The sequence below is a fragment of the Hermetia illucens genome, chromosome 3, assembly GCF_905115235.1.
Source record: "Hermetia illucens chromosome 3, iHerIll2.2.curated.20191125, whole genome shotgun sequence".
NCBI classification, from domain to species: domain Eukaryota; kingdom Metazoa; phylum Arthropoda; class Insecta; order Diptera; family Stratiomyidae; genus Hermetia; species Hermetia illucens.
The window spans coordinates 120,286,727-120,308,752 of record NC_051851.1 but is presented as its reverse complement, the minus strand read 5'-3'; the positions used below and the strand labels follow the sequence as shown (position 1 = coordinate 120,308,752).

The 22,026-nt window shown below is 39.7% G+C and overlaps 1 protein-coding gene across 9 annotated transcripts in view; it reads left to right on the top strand.

The window, feature by feature from the left end:
* The first annotated feature begins 6,963 nt into the window (after positions 1-6,963).
* The window catches only part of LOC119652982 (junctophilin-1), an 80,187-nt gene continuing 65,124 nt past the window's right edge, over positions 6,964-22,026 (top strand). The window contains exons 1-2 of one of the 9 annotated variants that reach the window (XM_038057402.1): positions 6,964-7,129; positions 16,425-17,132. In XM_038057402.1, coding sequence (XP_037913330.1) covers positions 16,771-17,132 — 362 coding nt within the window. In that variant the 5' untranslated portion in view covers positions 6,964-7,129; positions 16,425-16,770. Of the gene's footprint in view, positions 7,130-7,454; positions 7,987-14,306; positions 14,688-16,424; positions 17,133-22,026 lie in introns of those variants that run through there. The other 8 variants (XM_038057401.1, XM_038057400.1, XM_038057399.1 and 5 more) reach the window with 8 other exon arrangements.

Genomic DNA, 22,026 nt, shown 5'->3' with positions numbered 1-22,026 from the left:
ATCAGATTTTGTCTCTGCGGCAAGCGATGCAAAAACTGTTGGAATATAGACAACAGTTGCACCATCTTTTCATCGACTTTAAAGCCACCTATGATAGCATAGCCATGGTAAAACTGTACACGGCCATGATAAAACCAGCAGGATCACTCTCAAGACCATTCGACATCAACAACGGTCTACGACAAGGAGATGCCCTATCATGCGGCCTCTTTAACCTGGCCCTGGAGAAAGTGATCCGTGATGCTGAGGTAAATGCAAGGGGTACGATCCTCTTTAAGTCCACCCAACTACTGGCCTATGCTGACGATATCGACATCATGGGAAGAACCACCCGAGACGTACAAACTGTCTTCATCCAGATCGAGCAGGCGGCGCGAGATCTTGGGCTGCACATCAATGAAGGCAAGACAAAATATATGGTGGCAACGTCAGCACCGAATACGAATCAACCAACAACATCAAACCGCACTGGTCAAACACAAACACGAAGAAGAATAAGGATAGGAGAATACAACTTTGAGACCGTTGACATTTCTCCTATCTAGGGTCGAAAATCACAACCGATAACAACTACGATGATGAAATCCGCGCACGGTTGTTCTCAGCCAACAGAGCCTATTTCAGCTTACAAAGACTGTTCCGCTCGAAACGTCCCATCATAGGGTCAAAGCTCTTACTGTACAAGACTATGACCTTGCCAGTCCTCATGTATTCCTCGGAAACTTGGGTTCTTAACAAGAAAAATTGCGAACTCTTGGCCGCGTTCGAGAGAAAAATCCTCCGACGAATTTTCGGCCCCCCACATGAAGATGGACGATTCCGTACCCTACACAATGACGAAATCTATGAGCGATACCATGACCGTCCGGTTGTGGATAAAATCCGGCTCAATAGGTTACGGTGGGCGGGTCACTTAATCCGTATGGATGAGGATGATCCAGCCCGGAAAGTTTATAAGGGCAATATCTATGGTACAAAAAGAAAACAAGGCAGACCCTGTCTGAGATGGAGCGATGGCGTAGGTCAGGACGCCAGACAGCTTTTGGGGATATCGAATTGGTGGACCTCGGCGCAAAACGGGGATGTCTGGAGTTCGTTATTTAGGCAGGCCTAGACCGGATACCGGTTGTTGCGCCGTTGATGATGATTGAATGTGAACGTGAATTGATTGCAGTCCAATGTTTAGGTTGAGCACAATATGTATATATGTATCCAATATATACATCTGAAAGTTTCTAAATATATGAAGGAATATTTTGAATTTTTAGTTATGTACGAATAGAAAAGCGTGCACGGAAAGCTCAATTATATTGAAGTGAAATCCGTCGTAAGTTCAAACCTTAACCAGGCCAAAGTGAATTTTTTGTTGAGGATACTGGGAGTCCTGAAACTTTTTGTGTTTGAGTTTGTACTTTTTGTAACTTTACTTCGTTTGTAATTAAGGATGGGAAATGTCTTCATATCCTTCTTTCAAAAATTTTTTTTTTCACCCGTGTTTTTTCTCAAAATGACTTTTTTTAGCCAAAGTTACTGTATAACATTCGCCCTATGTTATGACCTGAGGAAACATAACATGAATGGGTTGAAGTCATGTTGATCCTGTAAATTTCTGCTAAAGGCTAAACAGAACAGAACATTGATAACAGAAGGAGCTATACCTACTATTGTGTGTCCGGATAGCTGAGTGGTTAGAGCACAAGGCTGTCGTACGGAAGGTCGCGGTTCAAATCTCGCTGGTGGCAGTGGGATTTGTATCGAGATTTGACGTCGGATACCAGTCGACTCAGCTGTGAATGAGTACCTGACTCAAATCAGAGTAATAATCTCGGGCGAGCGCAATGCTGACCACATTGCCTCCTAGTGTACCGTTACGGTCTTGAATGAAGTGCTCTAACATACTTCAAGGCCCTGATCCAATATGGATTGTTGCGCCAACGATTATTATTATTATACCTACTATTGGGAGGTTATCAGTACAGAGAGCCCAGATAATTATGCCAAGATAGATGCTGAATCATCTGTTATCGAGAGACAGTGTGTAAGTTACTGTTGAGAGTACTAGGTACTAGAGTGACCTTCAAATAACGCTCACTTATATTTTATTGAAAATTTGTAGTCAACGGTGAACGATCGGAAAAACGGTACAAATGTAATATGAATCAAGATGTTATCAAGAATCAGAATTTCCCACAGTTGATGGAATGGAAATGATGACTAACGGTTTCGTCCAGGGCAGAGGCAACTAACTTATCAGACGCCGCCTCACCTCCGCCCTGGGAGCAGCGTGACACAAAGTAGCCACGGAGGAAAATAGCTCCTTTTTATATAATCACAAACACTCTAGGGTCACATCATTCATTGGTCGAAAGTCCTTCGCGGACCCATGACCGCGCCTGCCCGCTTTCAGTATGAAAGCCACTCGTGCGCGTCTCCAAGACTGTGGTACGTATCCTAAAGAGATACAGCTCCGGTAAATCTCAACAAGCCACAGCACAGCCCTTTCCTGCTGCTTCTGTAGCATGACTGGCATTATGCCATCTGGGCCTGGAGATTTATATGCAAGGAAGCTGTTTATAGCCCAGCCGATCTCGATAATTACCAATTTGATAGTCGCACAGCTGGGGTGGCAGCAAACCCGCCAAGCAAAGTTCTGACTTACAGTCATCCTCGCTGGCGGGAAAGTGCGGTTGAACCAGCAGCTCCAAGGTTTCACTAGAAGATTCCGTCCAGGGGCCTTCTGACTTTTCAAGGAAGGATGGGCTCTTATGTTCCTTGGACAGAATCCTCGCGAGTCTCGCGGATCCACTAGTGTTGTAGATGTTCTGACAATAGTCCAACCAAGACCGCCTCTTGGCGGTCCTGATAGCCGGCTTATACTTCTTCAGGCAGTCCTTGTATGGCGGCCAATATCTATGCCTGTAGCAGATGTTGAAGATTTCTCTGGTCAGCTTCCAGAGATCTTCGTTCCACCACGGTGGCAGTGTCTTTTTGCTGTACTTAGTAGCGCACGAGACTTTAAACTCGGTATTAAATGCCTATTCCAGAGCCCCGACCTTTGACTTTAGTTCGTCTGTCGTGCCAATCTTACCAATTTGCGCACCGGAGAGTTTGTTCTTAATTACTTGACCAAATTTTCTCCAGTCAATCCTCCTGGGGTCTCTGAAGGGTTTGGAGACCTCTGCGGCGAGATCTAGGCTGATTTCCGAGCTGCCCCTTGCATTGGCGTTGCAGCCTATCAACAGGTTGGCCTTCTTCTATTGGAGCGGATCGGTCATGAGCCATGTAATCCGAGGAAATATACACGTTCTCTGCCCCCGTCTGCTCCTGCTTGGCCACGACTAGGTCGCTGGAACTCAAGTCCGGACACAGACAAGCGTGCAGACTCTTCCTCGCGAAAATACATGCTCTAGGTCTGTCCTGATCAACGTCTCCTGTGCTGTGGAATAAATTAAAATATTTGCTTTGGAGGCCTTTGATGGTTCGGTCGTCTTCGACCTAGAGCTCCTGTATTAGTGCGATGTGTTCCTCTAGGAGGAAGACAAGCAGATTAGCCAAGGCGCACTTTACAGTCGACCTTTTCCAGTGTCTCCAGGCACTCTTCGTTTATACGGAGTAGAAAAGTTTGGCTGTTTGTCTGGGGTTCCTCATCCTTGATAACAACCCAGTCGTCCATTAGAATCCTGGGGTTTTGAAGGGGCAGGGATTGAACGAGCTTGTCCTTATCCATACGAATCATTGGCAACCAGATGCGAGCGATCGGTCTCCTGGGAATCTCATTGTAAGGGATGACATTGAGCTGTATGTCCTCCTAGGCGGCGCTGAACTTAGCGACGCACGAACCGAGAAAGTCCCTAAAGAATTGGTCCTCGCAATCTATAACGTGGAACCCACGGACCACCTGAGAGGAATCGAAGCAGGGGAATCCTGTGTATTTGCCTTCGGTGTCCAGGAGATGCTCAATGACCATCCCCGACAGCCTGGGCACGACATTGGTCGAGGCTAGTTTGCCGCTAGCTGAATTACCATCCGCCAGCGCCACACGTAAGTGGCTCCTGGCCACGTCGCTGAAGGTTTTCGCAGTGCGTGGCCCGTCGACTGACTTTTGCTGCGTACTTTTCTTCAGATGTTGCTTAGCGTCTAAGCTCTTGCCCACTCTGCTCCACTTATGATGATGCTCGACCTCGTCGCGAGGGTCTTTTTCGTCCCGTTCGTCGACAGTGCCAGCCTCCTTATTCTTAGCAATCTTGCTGAGAATATGCATGGCCTTCTGGTACTGGTTCTTGAGTAGGACACCAGTGAACCTTCGCTTCTTAGTCGGTTTCCGGCGACCGACATTCTTGTCAGTTTTCACTTTTGAGGGATCCTCCGTCGTCAAGGGTTCCATGTTAGGAGTACTACGCCTGGTACTCTTTACACCCAGTTTGACGTCAGTGGATTTCAGGCTGGAAACCACTAGTCCGTCTGCCGCGTCGCTCCGGGAGGCCCCTGAAGTTGATTTCAGCACAGCGGTGCTACGGCTGGCACCGAGTGAACTGCTCTCGACGGCTACTGTCTCCTGGCTGGATGCCAGCAGCTCGTCCTCCGATGATGCGCCGGGCATCACCCCCGTTTGTTTTTTTTGTATTTTTAAAATTGAGTCAATATTTTGGTCCCACGAGTAGTCCGGGCAGAATGTCCACCCTGGCTAGCCCGGCCACCAGCGTAAGGGTCTTATATGAAACTGAAGGTGCCCAAGGTATTGAGAGTTCGCATACTAAATACCAAGGTCCCCATTGGCCACGCAGCCCTCGGCGTATGCTGTTCCACCTTGGCTTCTTGGCATCTTCTCCAGTGCAGGGAGGATGATCCGCGGGCTGTTACTTCAGTCCATCCCCCCACCAGATCTACTTTCCCCTAACACATGACCAGCAGACAAGCACATCCTCGTCACTTGGATGAGCCTACTCCCAGCCCGGCCCTACACACTCTTGGCCCGTCCGAAGACGGTTTCCAGCGGCCATCACGAGGAGGTTGTATGAGGATTTGTCGAATTATGCAGCTTTAACCTAAAGCATAATCAGGCCAGGCAGCCTAGTAATTAAGAGTGACAAATGTCTTCATATCCGAAAGGCGAGAGTGAGAAATGTCTTCATATCCAAAAGGTGACTTTTCAAACATTTAATTTTCACCTGCATTGAGGTTCTTTTTCTCAGAAAGTAAGTTGATAATGTAAAATTAAAATCTTTTTGGGTTTGTTTCACGTCCCGCAATTCGAGAGAAAATAATACACGAGCTTCTATATTTTCGTTATAATATTCTAAAAGATGAATGTATAAATTGTAACAGTATTATAAGCAACTAAAGTATGTCACTGTCACAACTAAGTAAGGCAGCGGGAAGTAAGAATGGCTATTTTAAAGCGATTTTACTATACAACAGACTTCTAAGAACGGCAGCCTATGACAATTTTATTAATAAATCAATTGAATGGTGAGTTAGGTCATTTTGACGAAAGGTTTTGGAAATTTAAAACATTTGAACATTATCAAATAGATATCTACCTTAGTTGTAAGCTTATTCCAAGCGTACCTACACTACATATAACTATGTTTATCTCTGTAGAGTTTAATGTAGTATTTCTTTGTACCTTGTATAATTAGCATAGTGGCTTTTAGAAATCAATAAATAAATAAATACAAAACCTACTAGCCGTTAAAAATAAATATTGTTGTGATCGATGTATAATAATAATATGCTGTATGTAAGGTTATCCATCAAAACCTTGCATACAAGCATGGGCTAACCACGGGGACATGTCCGGTTTACCGATATGAGCCGCAAGCAGTACTTGATAGTTCTGCTTACAGCATATATTGGGACCGGCAAGTTCTGACTGATCGCCATACCGCACACAACAAGCCTGACGTACTGTTAGTTGACAAGACGGGTCGCTCCGCGTATATTATTGATGTTGCTATTCCCCATAATAGCAACATTGAACGGAAATACGTGGAGAAGAAAGTGAACTATAAGCCATTGGCGCGGGAAATCAAAGAAATTTGCCGTCTCGAGCGGGTGGTTGTAGTTCCCATAATATTGTCAGCTACAGGTATTGTACCTAAATCCCCCACGGCTTCCCTTGATGTCCTGGGACTTTCGCACAGTCTGGTTCAAACCATGCAGAAGTACACCATTCTGCATAGGTGCTCGATGTTGCGGGGAGTACTCGACGGATTCTCCCACTGACCTACCACCGGCCACCACCACCAGTGCCCCTTTAGTTTTTCAGTAGGTAGGATCGTCCGAGCCTAAATGCTTGGCACTTAGTGCTAGTATTAGGTAAAATCCGGCATCTGCCGAGATTGTGATAACTCGGAAAATAATAATCGTTGGCGCAACAATCCATATTGGATCAGGGCCTTGAAGTATGTATATCGTAAAGTAAACACAAACAAAATGTCACCTAATACATAGAAATTTTGTAATATTTTTGATGGAATTCTGTTTAAATGTTCGTATTCTAGTAGGCACCCTACATTGATTCATATCACTAGAGCAGAATATTTAAGTAAGTAGTACCTGTACATACATATATACATGCACCCCACATTAACGAATACTGTAAGCAGAGTACGATTCCTTGCAAAAGCTCCTCCTGGCTGGGGATTTATTTTCTCGTATCACAATCCATTGGCTGCAGCTTTTGCTCGGGGAAAAGTTCCTCAGTTTCGAAAATACTTGTTTCTGTTTACATTATACTAACGAAATGAAAAGACATGGGGGGCAGGGAAATGCGGAAAAGTTTTTCGAATTCTTTCCCCGGATCGTGTCTGTGCTGTGTTGTGGTAAAAATGAAAATATAGGTCTGTACGGGCGCAGAAGTTTCGTGTAGGAAATGTCTTACGTGAACTGAGTTTTCCACGGTGACCGAGTTGTATAGGTGAAGTTTTTCATAGTAGTAGATGTGGATAGCTGACGTGCAGTCCTTTCTCAATGAAAATTCAGAAAAACTCACAATTCTCTAGTGTTGGAAAAGTTCAGTTCAGTGTCGCGGTGTCATTTGTCGTATCTTGTCGTAGTCGTCCCTTCCTACCTTCTTTCCTTCAACAATTTATGCTGTTGTCTAGCATATACCTCGAAGACGGGCCAGGTATCGTCACATTAATCATAATTTTCTGGATTGTACCCATTTTCTTCGGGAATTTCTCTGGAATGTAACAAAAGTTTCAAATTCGCAACAAAAAAGGAAAACTTAGAAAAGTGCATTTCTAGACGTGAAAAGTTGAATTTGGTGCCCGAAATATTTCTACATTGTCGGGAAAAGTTATCGATAGATTGTGAGAAACGTCGGAATCCCGTGAAAAAATCGACATCTATTTTCGACTGGGTATTTTTGGTCTGACCGTAGAATGGATCTGAAACATATTGTCAGTAGTTTCTGCTGCAAGTCCGAGTTGATTTACATTAGGAATCTGTCGCCCATCGGTTGAAATCTGCATAAAAGTTGTGGAATGAACTGGGATCTGTGCTGGCTGCCTCTTCCTTGCGTCCTTCCTCGCTGCGTTACCCGTTCTTTTCGATGATTCGAACTCATGCATGATTTGAATCACTGAATCACACTCTACAATTCCGTGCCTCATAAAATGTTGAAAATTTTCATGAGTTGGACTAGTAGTGAGACGACTTTCCAAGAGGAACGACCAATCTGAGACGTGCGCGCCATCTCTCGAAAGAATAGTGTACATACGTTACGCGTCGACCTAGAAAAGAATATTGTGTTATTTCCACTTCTATACAGTTTTATTGTGTACATATTTTTGCAATTTGCTGATTTTAATGTTCATACGAAAAGTAGACACATTCACACGATGATGGATAACTCTTTTTGAAAAACGAGTGAGCGGAGAAGCTGGTGCAGCGGCAAGGAAACAGTGTGACATGAAGTCATTGCAAATGTGATGACTTTTCCTTACGAATTTTCTTCCATGAATACGGATATCCAATAGTGTTAGTATTGATGTTGAAATATTTAAATAGTTTACACAACTAGACGGGAAATAAATGTTCGCCTCTAACGAAGGACGTGTAAATGTATTGCCGTCGTTTTCCATTTACGGGAACGCTTTTGCGTTTAAGTAACTTCGTATAGCTTTTTGCGTTTTAGACCACCGAATATGTCCAACAACCATCTGTTTTGAATTGAACGAAGGAGCGACACAGATTTCAGTTGATTGTGTAAATATAAGGATCGTTACTATGAGCTGAATGGAATGTGTGTTAGATTCCCTCAACAAGTGACATTGAATATTAGCTCCACGAGAAAGAATAATGCCTTCGTCTGTGCAAGCATTTTGGCAGTTTGAAAAAGTTTTAGAAATGCATGGAAATGAATCGCTAGGCACGCGCTAAAGTTTACAATGTTATCCCTTATTTCACATATACATTTTATTTGTCCCTTTCACCTGTCCGGGTGTTGAAAGCAATAATTCTCCAATATTGTATCTCGACATACACAGCAACCATGTAACAGCAGAAGCAAATTACTTTAGCGATATGTACATAGTGTTTCGAAAGATTATTATGAATTGATCATATAATAAAATTTAAAACAGTCTTTCCACTTACATGTCGGCGTTGCAAAGTAACTATATTTGAATTCCAATATTTCATTAAGAAACCAGCCACATGAGCCTGAATTGAAAACCTTTATCGTAACTTGTAGTAACTCCAGAACTAAGTAATCAATAGGAACTCATCGAAATGATAATTATAATACCATCTAGTACTATTCCTCATATCACGTCCTTGATCTTTGCTTGGAAGTAGCGTACTTTCCTGAAAATTCCAGTCGTGAATAGCTCGTACACTTTTTAAAGCTTATTAAAACTGGTTTACTGTCTGTTTGTCCGTCGGTCCGTTTGTCAACAATAATAATATTCAAGGGATGTCGCAGTGCATTCTAAAAGAGCTAGTATACCTATATACCCTGTACAATATGTCGTTTAAACCTATAACTGACAAAAACTTTATTATGTTCCCAACTTACAAGTGTTTCAAGCTGGCATCTGGTATTAAGTATTCTCTCAGGTGCTTGAACCTACTTTGCACAAGTACCGGAAACTGCCCCACAACATGTATAGAGGTTTCAATATTTTCCTCATAGAATCTACAGACAGTGTCCGCAGATGTCCACAGTCCCCAGGTGATAGTCTAGTCCGCAGTGACCTGTGAGTATTTCCACTATGATCCGGAGACTCTTCTTGGTGAGGTTTAAACAATCTTTCGAGCGCTTAGGGTCGTATCCCCCCATGAACACCCTAGACTGTTCCATTGCTTAGTAAAGTCCCCGCAGCCGTTCCTCTTCATTCTTCAATGTCGTAGCCATGGACCCATTTTCAACTCCACAATATGGCTCCGGCCCGTATAGCGGTGTCGCTGCTCCTTTCCTGCCTTCCAACCCAATGTGATCTGGAACCTGAAGTATCCAGAGTACGACTTAAGTGCCTTAATAGCCGTTTGGCTGCCGGTTGGAATTGCAAAGTTTTGCCCGCTATAGTTTCTTTCGGAGTTGATGGAAACACATCTGTCTATGTTATGTTTCCGCCTGAAATATGCTTACTCATTGGCTCAAAGTGAATTTTCCTTAGACCAATGACCCCAGCGCCTGCTCCCTCTGTCGTAAAGGATCCATCAGTGTTACAAGTAATCAATTGCTGGTTAAAGCTTTATGTTAATGTCTTGCTCTCCCAGTTTGCCCTGTTGCCCCAACGTGTTTCAAACTTTTTATCGAAGAGAAAACTCTTTATCATGCTATCTTCCCTTGATATAAGTAATTCGGAATGCCGCTTAGAAAGAATATCAATTTTTCTTCGATTTAGGCAGCTCCCTGCCTCACTGCTACTCCTGTACATTATAAAGATCGCTCTCCTTGCCTGCAATCGTACGTACAGATGAAAAGGAGTCAATCCCAGAAGGACCACTAGGGATGCCGTTGGGGGGGTTCTCATTGCCCAATGATATAAAAGCAAGCCAGTCTTTGAAGTTTGTGTAACTCCCTGGTTGTTATGCCGAGTTCCGTTCTTTCTGCCTTACCTATATACATAGGTAATCATTGGCCTTACTGTTGCAGTGTATATGCTGTTCAGCATTTTCGAGGTCCATCCCTGTTATGGGCCTGCAAGTCATCAGGGCCCTTGTGGCTTTCCGGCATACGTTTTCAAGTAGTAGTAGTTTGGTTGGTTTTGTCTAGTGAGATTCCCAAATATTTGACCTCTGTTACTCGTTTCATCTCCATGCCAAGTAATCTAATGGCTCTGAGGTAATCAAGCTTGCTCTTCCTAGTGAATTGTATTATATTGGCCTTTCTGCACCAATTACTAGTGCTTCACAGTCCGGTTTGAATTCTGTCACATAGGGTATCCTCATATTTGCCCCTACAGATTAAAACAATGTCATCAGCGTAACCCTGGACTTGTATTTCAGTGATTGTTAGTTCTCCTAGAATTTCATTAACTACCATGCTGCCCGTGGGTCTGTTACACGTACTTTTCTTGAAAATGTTTGCACCTGGGATGAACTTTGGTATGACGTATGCAAACTAAAAAATGCCATGCATGCAGTCAAATGTATTATTTTGTATGGAATTTAAAGGGGACCCCTTTACAAACGACGATGGAGTAAAAACTCTCTGTCTTTGCGCCTTAAACGAAAGGTCTCAATTAATACTTTGCAAAGCAGATCTGATATTAATTGTAGGTTAGGGGAGTAAAGGGTGGAAAATACGAACATAAAGTGAGGCTGGACTCACTTTTGGAAATCACTCAATCTAGAAATTTGAAAAAATCAACACACATTCATGTCGATCCCAGCTCCAAATGAGTTAGTAATAGTATGTTACTATATTTTCGAATTTCACCGAACACCCTTGGACTTCATCATAGAATTATAAAAAAAAGCTTTCAGCGGGGTTTTCGTGGAGTTATTTGTGCAACGAGGTACGTAACAATATTTCACTGTCCTTCTTGACATTTCACGCCGGAATTAATTCTGACAATTTTATATTTTTATGAGTAACTGCCAGTTGCCGGTCTACTAAAGTTTCTTGGCACGAGTTGTGACTTCACAAAACAGGGTACGATTTGTTCAGTGCTTTTCAATTTGGTTGAAATTTCAAATGCTGATAATTTCAAACAAATAGATTTTTTTTTCAAAAACGATCTTTGAGAGTTTTATTAGATTGCACTGTGGCCGTGATTTCCGTCATTAGTGAAAATAAGGCAGGGAGTCTATTAGAATGTTCAAGCTGGCAATCAGAGAAAAATCTGCTTTGTACCTGTACTTACTTATAAGTTTGCTGATCCAGATATGTCGGATGTTTTTTCTTGAGAACCAATATGTATAACACTGCTTCCGGCGGGAAGAAATCAGAAAACCGATAATAAGAGAATTTATGCCCCATAGACCTTTTGTAGTTTTCTTCTGGTGTTTCTGTCGAGCTCTTTTTTTGTGTCGCTGAGCTGAATTGTACATCCTTCTATTCTCAGAAACCCATTCTTCCATTCTCAGAAACCATTCATTCGAGAAATCTGACAAATGATGATATACTGAAGGCATTTACATTACAACCTACGAGCAAATGGAAATATTGTACAGTCAAATATTCATATATAACAAATGCACAAACCTTTTATACTGAAGCGCCGAATTTCCGGTTTCAATGAGCGAATCTTCGTTGGTGAAGTCATGGTTCCATAAAGTGCGAAATATCCGCCGAATTGTCACGCTTGCCAATTAATTCAATACAGAACAAATTTTCCTTTATATTGATACTTATTGTTCGTTGTTTCACCAATAATTTTGTTAATTTTCCCCGTTTTTACTCCAGAGCCTATTTATAAAGGCCGGTATTTCCTCAGGTAATGCTTGTGTAGAATTTCGCGTAATGTTTTAACTAAACGGTCGTGGTAGTGGCTCCAGTTATGGTTATCCACTAAACACTTCCCTTTATCGTAATTGATATCCATTTTTTTCAAATACAAGCACAGTGGAAAGGAAATTTTCAGTTGTCAGTGAGCGGTTTTATCTTCCTGTTTCGAAGTATCCTGTTGCCTTCGTTGAACTACAGTAGAAATATATCGGTTTACCTACTTTTTCCTATTGTATTTTAGAAACACCCACCTACTAGTATCAGTTGTATAAAGAAGAAATTCAGTCAAATTTCTGTTTATCTGTGCCGTTCATCTCCCAAACTTTTCGTGTCGTGTCTGAAAAAGAGTTTTGTGTCGCTTTCCATGGCTTTTCTCTTCTCTTCTATAGTTAGCGTAGCCTAGAATTTAATTTGACGCTTAGATAATTGATACCTTTCTGCGTTCCGACCACATTTCCTCTAATTTGGAGTATCTGCTTATTTGTCAGGAGAATTTTTATCCGCAAATTTAGACTATACTTTTCAAGTCAGTTGGGCGTTCGAATTATCGCCTGATCAAACCTCTGCGGAGTTTCTTCTGCAATGCGGACTTTTAATACCGTGCCATCGACAACGGCATCGTGAAGGTGCTGTCAGCCACTTATATCTATTTTTCACAACTTCGTGGTAGTTGGCATCTCAGAGGTCCGATCAATCATTGCTAGGGCATCTTTTGATGTGACTTGAAATGTTCTCTGATTGTCCGTATTATCTGTCTTTTATGTAAATTTTTATCATTTTCATGATGCACTAAGAAATTCTAAACCTGTTTCGTAAAATCCAACGTGTCCAGGATACTAGGATAAATACCTTCTGTTAGCAAAATTTGTGGCCGGGTACCAGCGGTAACTTTTACCTTTGTTACAGTTTAAGCAGCTTTCTCAAGCTCGTACACGACTGTGACGTTACGTTCATTGGTGGTTCATTATAAAGTCTCGTGAGTTGGAACAAGGATTTGAGTGCTGTGGCTAGGTATATGCAGATTTTTGCTTTTGTAAAGCCCAACATCTAAGTACCTTTCGGCCTGTCCGTTACGCCGGAAGAGCCGGCAATGGAACCGCCCACCAGTTGAATTAAATACACCATCCACGTACCGGCAAGCAGCATGATTATTAGTTCAACTTTGGACGTGGAAGGCCTTGAGACGAGAATATTTTTGTGTGTGAGCATTTATAAAAATGTTTATCAGCGATAAAATTGCCCATAAAATTCTTGCTCATAGGCTAATCAAAAATGAAATCCTCGCTCACAGCCTAACAAACATATGTGGCCGGTTGGCCGAATTCTTTTTTCATTCGATCTGCGGCCGTTGAACAGTCAAAACGGACAGACCAAATGCATTCCATCCACCTTAATTCCGCTGGGCAAATGGGGAATATTCAGGGGAATATTTATGCGATCTATGTTCCTCTCGGTTTTAAACCGTCTACTATAATGCTCTCGCTGCCAATTTCTTTCATCTTATCTTCGATTGAGTTTCTCTTAAAAGTCGTTTGTTATTACTTGTGGTTTCCAGCCAAATTTTCGTTCCAGCTTTGACAAGAATTTCTGCTATTTGAGCACTATTCACATATGCTAGTGCCTGGTATCTCCTGTTTGAGGTTGTGACAAAAACTTTTAGCTGCTCCTATGGGCCAGCAAGTAGCTTCCTACAACTTCTAATACCTCTGCTTGAATAATGAGTGCGCCGAGATCCCGTATCTCCACTGTTGCTGTGAGGTTCACACTGAATATGGTACTTTGGTAGATTTTTTTTAAGATGAAGTATTGAAGAGTTTGGTTTTCACTTTCTGGCCTTTTCCAAGTTCTAAAAGCAGCAGTCCTATTGCGTTGCTGAAGTCCACCTAGGATTCTATTCCATTTAATTTTCATGAACCGAAGTATCTTGATTAGTACGAAGCTTCAAAGTTGGAGTAAAGATAATAGAAATAAATATGATGTCTTTCATGGGAACTCTTGTTGTAATTTATAACCTTAGTCTGGCAGCTGCATAAATAAGCTGTTAGTAGCTTATCCTCGGAAGTAATAATTATGATTCCCTTCAAAAACCTTATTGGAAAAGTAACGATTTTTTCTTTTCGAATTAAATAGTTGTGTATCTGCACTATAATGACCCTCACTTTCCCTAAGATTCCACACTAATACCACACAGAACACACATATTCTTGTGCTGCGCAATGTGTAAGCAAGATCGAGCTGATTTGTTAAACTGAACATTACACATATTACTAATCGATGCGATGACGATTGTTGTTTGTGTTCTCCGAAAAAATGAACGATATAGCTTGGCATCGCCCCGGCCGCCATCGTTCGTTCTTTCTCTTGTAGAGCGCGCTCCTGTTGCGAGGTCCAGTTCAAATATTTTCGAGCCGCGTATATATCACGATTTTCATTTTTCTCCCCCGATTTCGAGCGAATTTTCTTTCAATACAAAGTAACAAGTCTAACACTTCTGCATTCCCTTCCCTCGAATGTGTTCGAGAAAATCGACAATTTCGAATTTCTTTTAAAGTGTTTTTTATTAACAAGAAAATTTTTAAAATTAACAAATAATTCACAATAATACGTAAAATATGTGGTTTTAAATGCAATTAGTTAAAAATAAATGGAATAAGTTGGTTTCTAGTGGAAAGGTTTCAATGTTATACCGTGATGATCGCGAAGAGAGGAAATTCCTTGAAAAAGTATTGAGAGACGTCTGTGCCCAGATCAGTGCAAACGAAAAGTTTTTTAAATGAATTATGTGAGTTCGTGAATTATTTCCAAGCATAATTGAATGAATAAAATTTCAAAGCAAGGTGAACACGAGAGTTACGAAAGCCAGCAAATATCCTATGGAAATCTTGCGATAGTTGAAAAATATTAAGAAAATATAAGTGGAATATAAAATTCTGTACTTGAAAAATATTGAAAAAAATCCGACGGAAAGTGAAAGTTGAATAAGCACAATTTGCTCTTGTTGGATTCAACGGTTCGGGCTTCAATTGCATTAATTCAAGGAAAAAATCAAGCGAATGAAACAGTGTTCTAAATTTGGTTCGAAAGTTTTTGGTTTTTATGCCAAACACAACTACATGCAATCCATTGTTCGAGTTTTAAATTAGTGTTTGAGATAAAAGGAAAATTATTCAAGACAACCCCAGAATGTAGTAATTATTTCTGTTTCGAACTATTTGATTTGATTTCGATCCCTTGCAGACCATCATTGCGAAAAGTCGTAGAAAGCGAGAACATGGTTCTTAGGCAATAATTGTTTAAGATGAAATTCCATTTATCCGTACTTCCCAATAGCTTTTCTAATTTTAATATAACTTCCACCAGTTGCTGCTATTTTAACCCTAGAATGCAACAAATAACCCTGCTTGAACTCAGTGGCAGCGAACTGTTCGCTTTTCTCCAATTTAATCGGAATAGGACCAGGAGCAATATATCACTTGGTGTTTTTCTTAAATGAATCCCCTGGTCTGCTGCATTGAAAAGGAGACAGCGAGTGGCAGTGGTCACGCGTACCTGTTTCAGACTTGGTAGGGTTAATTTTTCTATACGATGGGGTTCACGCGAGAGTTTTTCCTTGGTTAACAGTTTTCCCCATTTCATTTTGCTGCTGTATTTTCCGCATACATTTTTCGCTGGTCGTATTGTTGTATGAGTGCAGCAAGCTAAAGCTCAAAGTAGCAAGAGCGGTTCGCCTAGCTAAGCTGTGCCATTCTGTGTCTTCCACCTTGTAATATAATGAACGGCTATTTTTAACGAAGCCTAAAAGTAATTTTAGCATCGGGGATAGTTGAAAAACTGTTTAAATTATCTGAATTCGGAGAACTAGAGTATAAAGGAGTGATCTTTAATGTGTTAGAATTTTATTTAGAACTAGTGAAAATCTTGTAAATTTTTAAGGAAATGAATAGGAAACAATTTTTTGAATATGACTAATTGAATGAATTGAATTGTTCGATGGTAGCGTGTTGAAGTTTTGATAAAAAATCAGGGTTATAAAAACTGAGGTGTCAAATTTGGAGAAAGAGGGAAAATGAGCAGCAACAGGTGTTTTGAATCATAATAAAACATAGAGATGTAGTCATATGTCGCAGAATTCGTTTCATCTAGGTGACATCACTGAAATAATTTTATAGCTGTATGGGGGAAAGTATATATTCATTATAAATTCCGAAATAATATTCCTATTACTTGTAATAGTTGTATCGCTAGAAAATTTGGCTTTTCGATTTATTGAACGCAATATCAAGGACTGGTCGACTTTCTGAGATATAAACTACCAATGAAAATTAGGTTCGATTCTAGAATGATATGAGGGTCTGGAAAAGTTTGTGGAAATATAGTCTTAGAATGCAGGAGAACGCTACCCGGGGGATTACGATGTTTACAACAGGATAAGAAATATATTGATATTAGGAAAAATAGGAAAAACCACCCTGATACCGCCTGAAACAGAAATAATCACTATGATCATATTTAATTCTAGCCGTTTTTCTATTCTTCAAAATGCATAGAAGAAGGACGGTGTGTGTTTCGACGTAATTATCTGTAGCTAACGTCGTTCGCACACAAAATGAGCAATAAAACACGAAAATATAAAGAAAAAGTAAATCGAAATATATAGAAGCACGACATTGAAAAAATTACAAAATCAAGCAAGTGGGAGCTTAATCTTTAGTTTTTAATAAAATAAAAGAAAAAAGTTAAATTTAAATGAAAGAAATACAAGTTAAAGTAAAAGCATTACGAAATAAAATAAAGCTTAAAGTGAAGCATAAAAGCATTTGGACTGGGTGACAGCCAACTGGAGAAACATCATCAATTGCCCTACAATGCAACAACAGCCCCAAACTCTACAACAGCAACAGCAACTTCAGCAGCAACAACAACAGCAGCAACTATTGCAGCAACAAACCCAACAAGGACTACAACAACAACAAAATGGCTCGATAGCAACAGGCCAAGCGCCTTCGCTGCCGAATTCACCATCAAGCGCATATGGAGCGAATGTAGCGAAAAAGGCTCAAATAAATGGCGGTCGATTTGATTTTGACGACGGTGGAACGTATTGTGGAGGTTGGGAGGAGGGGAAAGCACATGGCTACGGTGTTTGCACGGGACCAAAACATCAAGGAGCCTACGCTGGCACATGGAACTATGGTTTCGAAGTCTCCGGTGTTTATATTTGGCCAAGGTGAGTTGTTTTTTCTCAAATAATTATTTTTTTCATACTCAAGGTATTTTATAAATTACAATAAAAGTATTACATTGATATATAGTTTTGGAGAGTTTCTGATCAGTGTCTTTCCAATATTTGAAATACCAATTAGTTTTACAGCCCGTAGAATTCTATATACAACAACTAAATGGAAAACACGTTTTTCATGAACCTGCCTTCGCTCTGAATATAGACTCTCCCCAACTCTCCATGTCTCGAAAAAAACTTTGATATTTTCGTTTCTTCCACTGTCTCTGCACTTTTAAGCTACTGAAACGCCAACATTTTTCTAACCAATTTGAAAATCAACCATCCAAATGTTTTTCTTCAGAAGAAACTTTATAAAGCAACAACGTATATATACAGTCTTAAGAATCACGTAATCGTACTGTCATATCTTTATTTAGGAGCTTACATATAAGAAGTAGAATGGGTTCAAATGTCGGTTGTCTCAACCCTTCACCTGCTAAACTTTTCTGCATTGAGTGTATGGGATTAAAGATCCAATTACAAAGAGATTTTACCGGGTCGATGATCAAGGGGACTGGACGTCAACCAATAGTTGACATGCACCAGAATTGAACAATGGTCCCCGTCATGGGTTTCCACTTGTGTTTATCGCGTTTTTTTTTCAAGTTTATCTTTCGCAAATTATTAAATGTGATGATAATGAAACAGAAGCGAAGTTTCATAAAAGACGAAAAGAAAGTAACAAAGTAAAGAAGATGTTCAACGTGTCCTATACACAAAAGAATGAATAGGATACATATGTTTCACAGGAGCGTCAGCTTTTTCCTATTTTGAATGTTGAGAACTTTTTTACTGAAAGCGGAAATTCGGTACATTCTATCCTCTCCTCTCCAGCGTATAACTTTTCGGATAATTTTTATTTAAAATTCCACAAAGATCCTAAAAACAAAATGTTCCTATTCATTTTATTCACACATATACCATGCAAAAACGCTTATCTTCCTTATTAGAATTGGCTTGGTGCTGCCTTAAGTCTTAAGCAATCTATCCGCAAATAGTTGAAAATTTGGTTATGCAGGCATGTTTGAAGATTGGAACGCCATGCCAATCATAATAAATACAGATTTTCGCTATCAAAAAGTATGCGAAGAGATGTTCCCCCGTTAATTTTGTGGATATTCAGTTTGGTTGGCAAAAACCTTTTCTTCCTTGAACTTGGAGCTAAGAAAGTGCTTCAAAAACTTACATAATGAGAGATATTTTTGACTGAGATATAACTAGGTAAATCTCGCACTTTTGTACGTCAAGTAACAAACATATTGCTTTAGAAGTAAATATTTTTTCGTACATGCTTTATTTAAAAAAAGCTAATTAAATTAATTAAATTAAAAATAAAATTTAAATTCACTATGCAAATGATCGAGGGTTTACATGACATGTAGATGCGTGTCTTCAATATTTCTACCACTTCATGAAGCACACTCAACAACGAAACACTAATGAAGCGACAACCACTGTAGCAAATGGGTGCTCTGCGGTTAAGGTGCATATTTTCTATAATAACAGCAACACGATTATAGCTTCTATCGTCAATTATCATGCCAATACTGTGGAATATTATGGAACCACCCCGGCAAATTCACCGCTGTGAATCTTTTTTAGATGAACCTCTTTCCTAACATAAGGAACCTTATTTTCTACGTTTTTACTATCTTGGCACTCGTGTTCACTCCTTTTTACGGAGTACAGGGTACACAATCACTTTTTGAGTGGGATGAATATTTCAATTGTTATTCTTCCAATTCTCATTCAGAAGTGTTGATTATCATCAATAATATTTCGTTGATATCCTATAACGCGATACATATGTATTTTATTGAAGTAATTTTGTGATATTAATAAACCAAAACCGTCATTGGAAGTGACAATAAATCAAATTATACTTTTCCTCGGACACATATGAATAAAACATATAATTTTCGAAACTATGACTTGAATTATTCCCTCTTCCAAATAACGAAAAAAAAATGAAAACGATTATTCAATGGATGGTTCATGATTTTGATTACGTTGAAAATGGGAGCTTTAGCGTAGCATGTAAAAATAGACTTGCAGTAGAGGAATGAGACATTCAAATCTTTCCCACAGCATACGCTAGATCCCTAAATTGTTCTTACGTTTCTATTTGGATTGAGTATGAAACCGTTTACGTTGAAATGTAAATGATGAAAAACGTTCTTATATTGTCTATTTAGGGACTAGAATTGCATCTTCTTGCATTCTTTCATTTTTTAGCTCGGCGTTAAAACCTACATTTACGTTTCATTTCTGAGAGGCAATCCTGAACTGGACGACAGGCAGTTTTGAAATTGCTTCAAGGCATGTGATTTCCTTGAGTAACATTACATTGCACCAGGAAGCTTTCTGAAACTTTCGATATCTCTAATTATACATTTTTTACTTGAGATGCTTTTTTCATCGTTTCATTTTCCAACGGAACATTTTTCTTTGCTTACGTAGAAAACACGAACTGACGCAAAATCGTAAGTGGAGATTTTCTTTTATGATAATTTCCACATTGTTCTGTTCGCTTAACGGGGCGAACCATAATTTTTGGCATCGATGGACGGATTCTGTCAAAAATTATTTAACCAGCGGTGAATGTCGCATTCATGATTTGTATATACGTACACATGTATGTCATTATAGATGATTGAATGAATCGTTAGCAATTTCTATACATTCAATTCGCATATATGTACATATTTATGTAGATATGTAGAAAGTGTAATTTTTAGATTTTACCGATTATTTGAACTTGATGATAGTAAAAATACGAGCATTCTATGCAGTCTATCTCATAATAAAATGGATTTTATAATGAAAATAAACACTAGATCTTACCCTCTTGATGATAAATTAAACTACGTTGAATGGAGGGAGCACAATGATAGTAAATTTCGCTTTCTAAAGAGATCCTATCTACTCTGTTAGACCATATATGACTCATGGCTGTTATCCATTTTCCGCTTTCGGTTAGCGGCTATAGCAACTTGAACGCCTTTGGCAGCACTTCCTCAAAAATATGCTCTTAAAATATTTCCCATTTTGGAACAATTTGAACATTTTCGCCATCAATGTGTTCCGGTCTGTCTCTGAATCATTGAAACCACTCTTACATAGTTGTCATCAACAAAAAATGTGACGCGTTCAAAGGGCGGAAGTTTCCAATCAAGATCGTATCTTTTTTGCCGCTTTTATTGAGGTTTTGTTTGTTAAACAATCATACATGTAAAAGGGGGGTGTAAAATTTTTTTTTCACCAAATGTAGTCATGTGCCGTATCAAATGAAAGGTCCCGATTTTCGAAGCTGGTCTTAGTTTTAAGATTTGTTAAAAAGGCGGGGAGTGGGAGAGGTGCAAAGTGATGATTTCTTTAACGGACCCATTCTCAGAAACTACCCAACCGAAAATCTGAAGAAAATCATGAAGCTGCTCTATGCGGTGCCCAGGCCTCAAAATACTCTCCATATCGATATCTGTTCAAATTAAGTTAATAATAGTATATTACCGTATTTTTGGGAAAATTTTGTAAAACCCCCTTAGTTTATGTCAGAGTTATAAAAGTAGTAGTATAGAATGTAATATGAAGCATATTATCTCTAAGTTTGATCAAAATCATACTATTAGTAACAAAGTTACAGTAGCTCAAAGTTGCCTTACCGTGTAAATTTACAACCCGAAGTACTAAATCTGATATGCTAACTGCATATTCTTAACGGGCTACGTACAAATGGGATAGTTCTACACTCAAATATACACACACAAGAAACAAACAAAACCTTTCATACCTGAAGCGCCCAGCTTCCGGTTTCCCGACTTGTTACTAGTTGGTTACTCTTTGAAAGCAGGCGAAATAACTTGATTGCGTGTTAGTGTACCATCATGATCTAGAAATGAAAGACTTTAACATACTTCAAGATCAACATTCAAATTGGAATATTTTATACGAGATGTACTGTCTCCTGTTCGGCCCACGAATGATCTTCGCCTTTCCATTCCCATTTACGAAACAGCTGCATTACTGATATGTGCCAAACATATTTAAATTGATTCCAAGCATGTTAATATTTCCACTTTACTCCATGCGCCAAAGCAGACATGTATGCATATACATATATGTAAGTAAATTGAAAACAGCTGGTACTAACCCACACGGCAATTTTCTATTAAAAAGAATTTTCCATTCCCTTTTCGCATAAATGGGTAGCCTCATCTTAAACTAAAACAAGTCAGGAAACCGGAAGCTAGACGCTTCAGGTACGAAAGGTGTTGTGTATTTCTTTTATAAAGAGATTTGAGTGTGCATTTGCCTCATTAGTATGCAGCACGTAATATATGCATATATTATGTGAAAATATCCAGTTTCAAGGTAGTATCATGCTCTGTAGCCTACATTGCTGTAAAATTTCGTGATTTTAGGATGAATTTAAGGGGGTTTCCCTGCCAATTAGTAAAAGTTATAGTAATGTACTATTATTCACTTTATTTGAACAAGTATCGGTATGGAGGGTATTTCGGAGCCTAGGCACCATACAGTCACAGTCTCTTGATTTTTTTCAAATTTTTCGGTTAAGTAGTTTCTGAGAATGGATCCATTAAAGAAATGATTATTTTCAACCCCCCGCGCTCCCCACCTTTCCAACAAATGTCAAAACTAAGACCGGTTTCGAAAAGTACTAACCGAGACCTTTAATTTAATACTCCACATGGCTATATTTGATGAAAAAAAGATTTACAATCCTCTTTTGCGTGTATGGGGACCCCCCTTAAATTCGATGTAAAAGGATGTAATTCATATGCGTGAGCGTTCACATTTCCCACGTTTCTACCAATGGTGT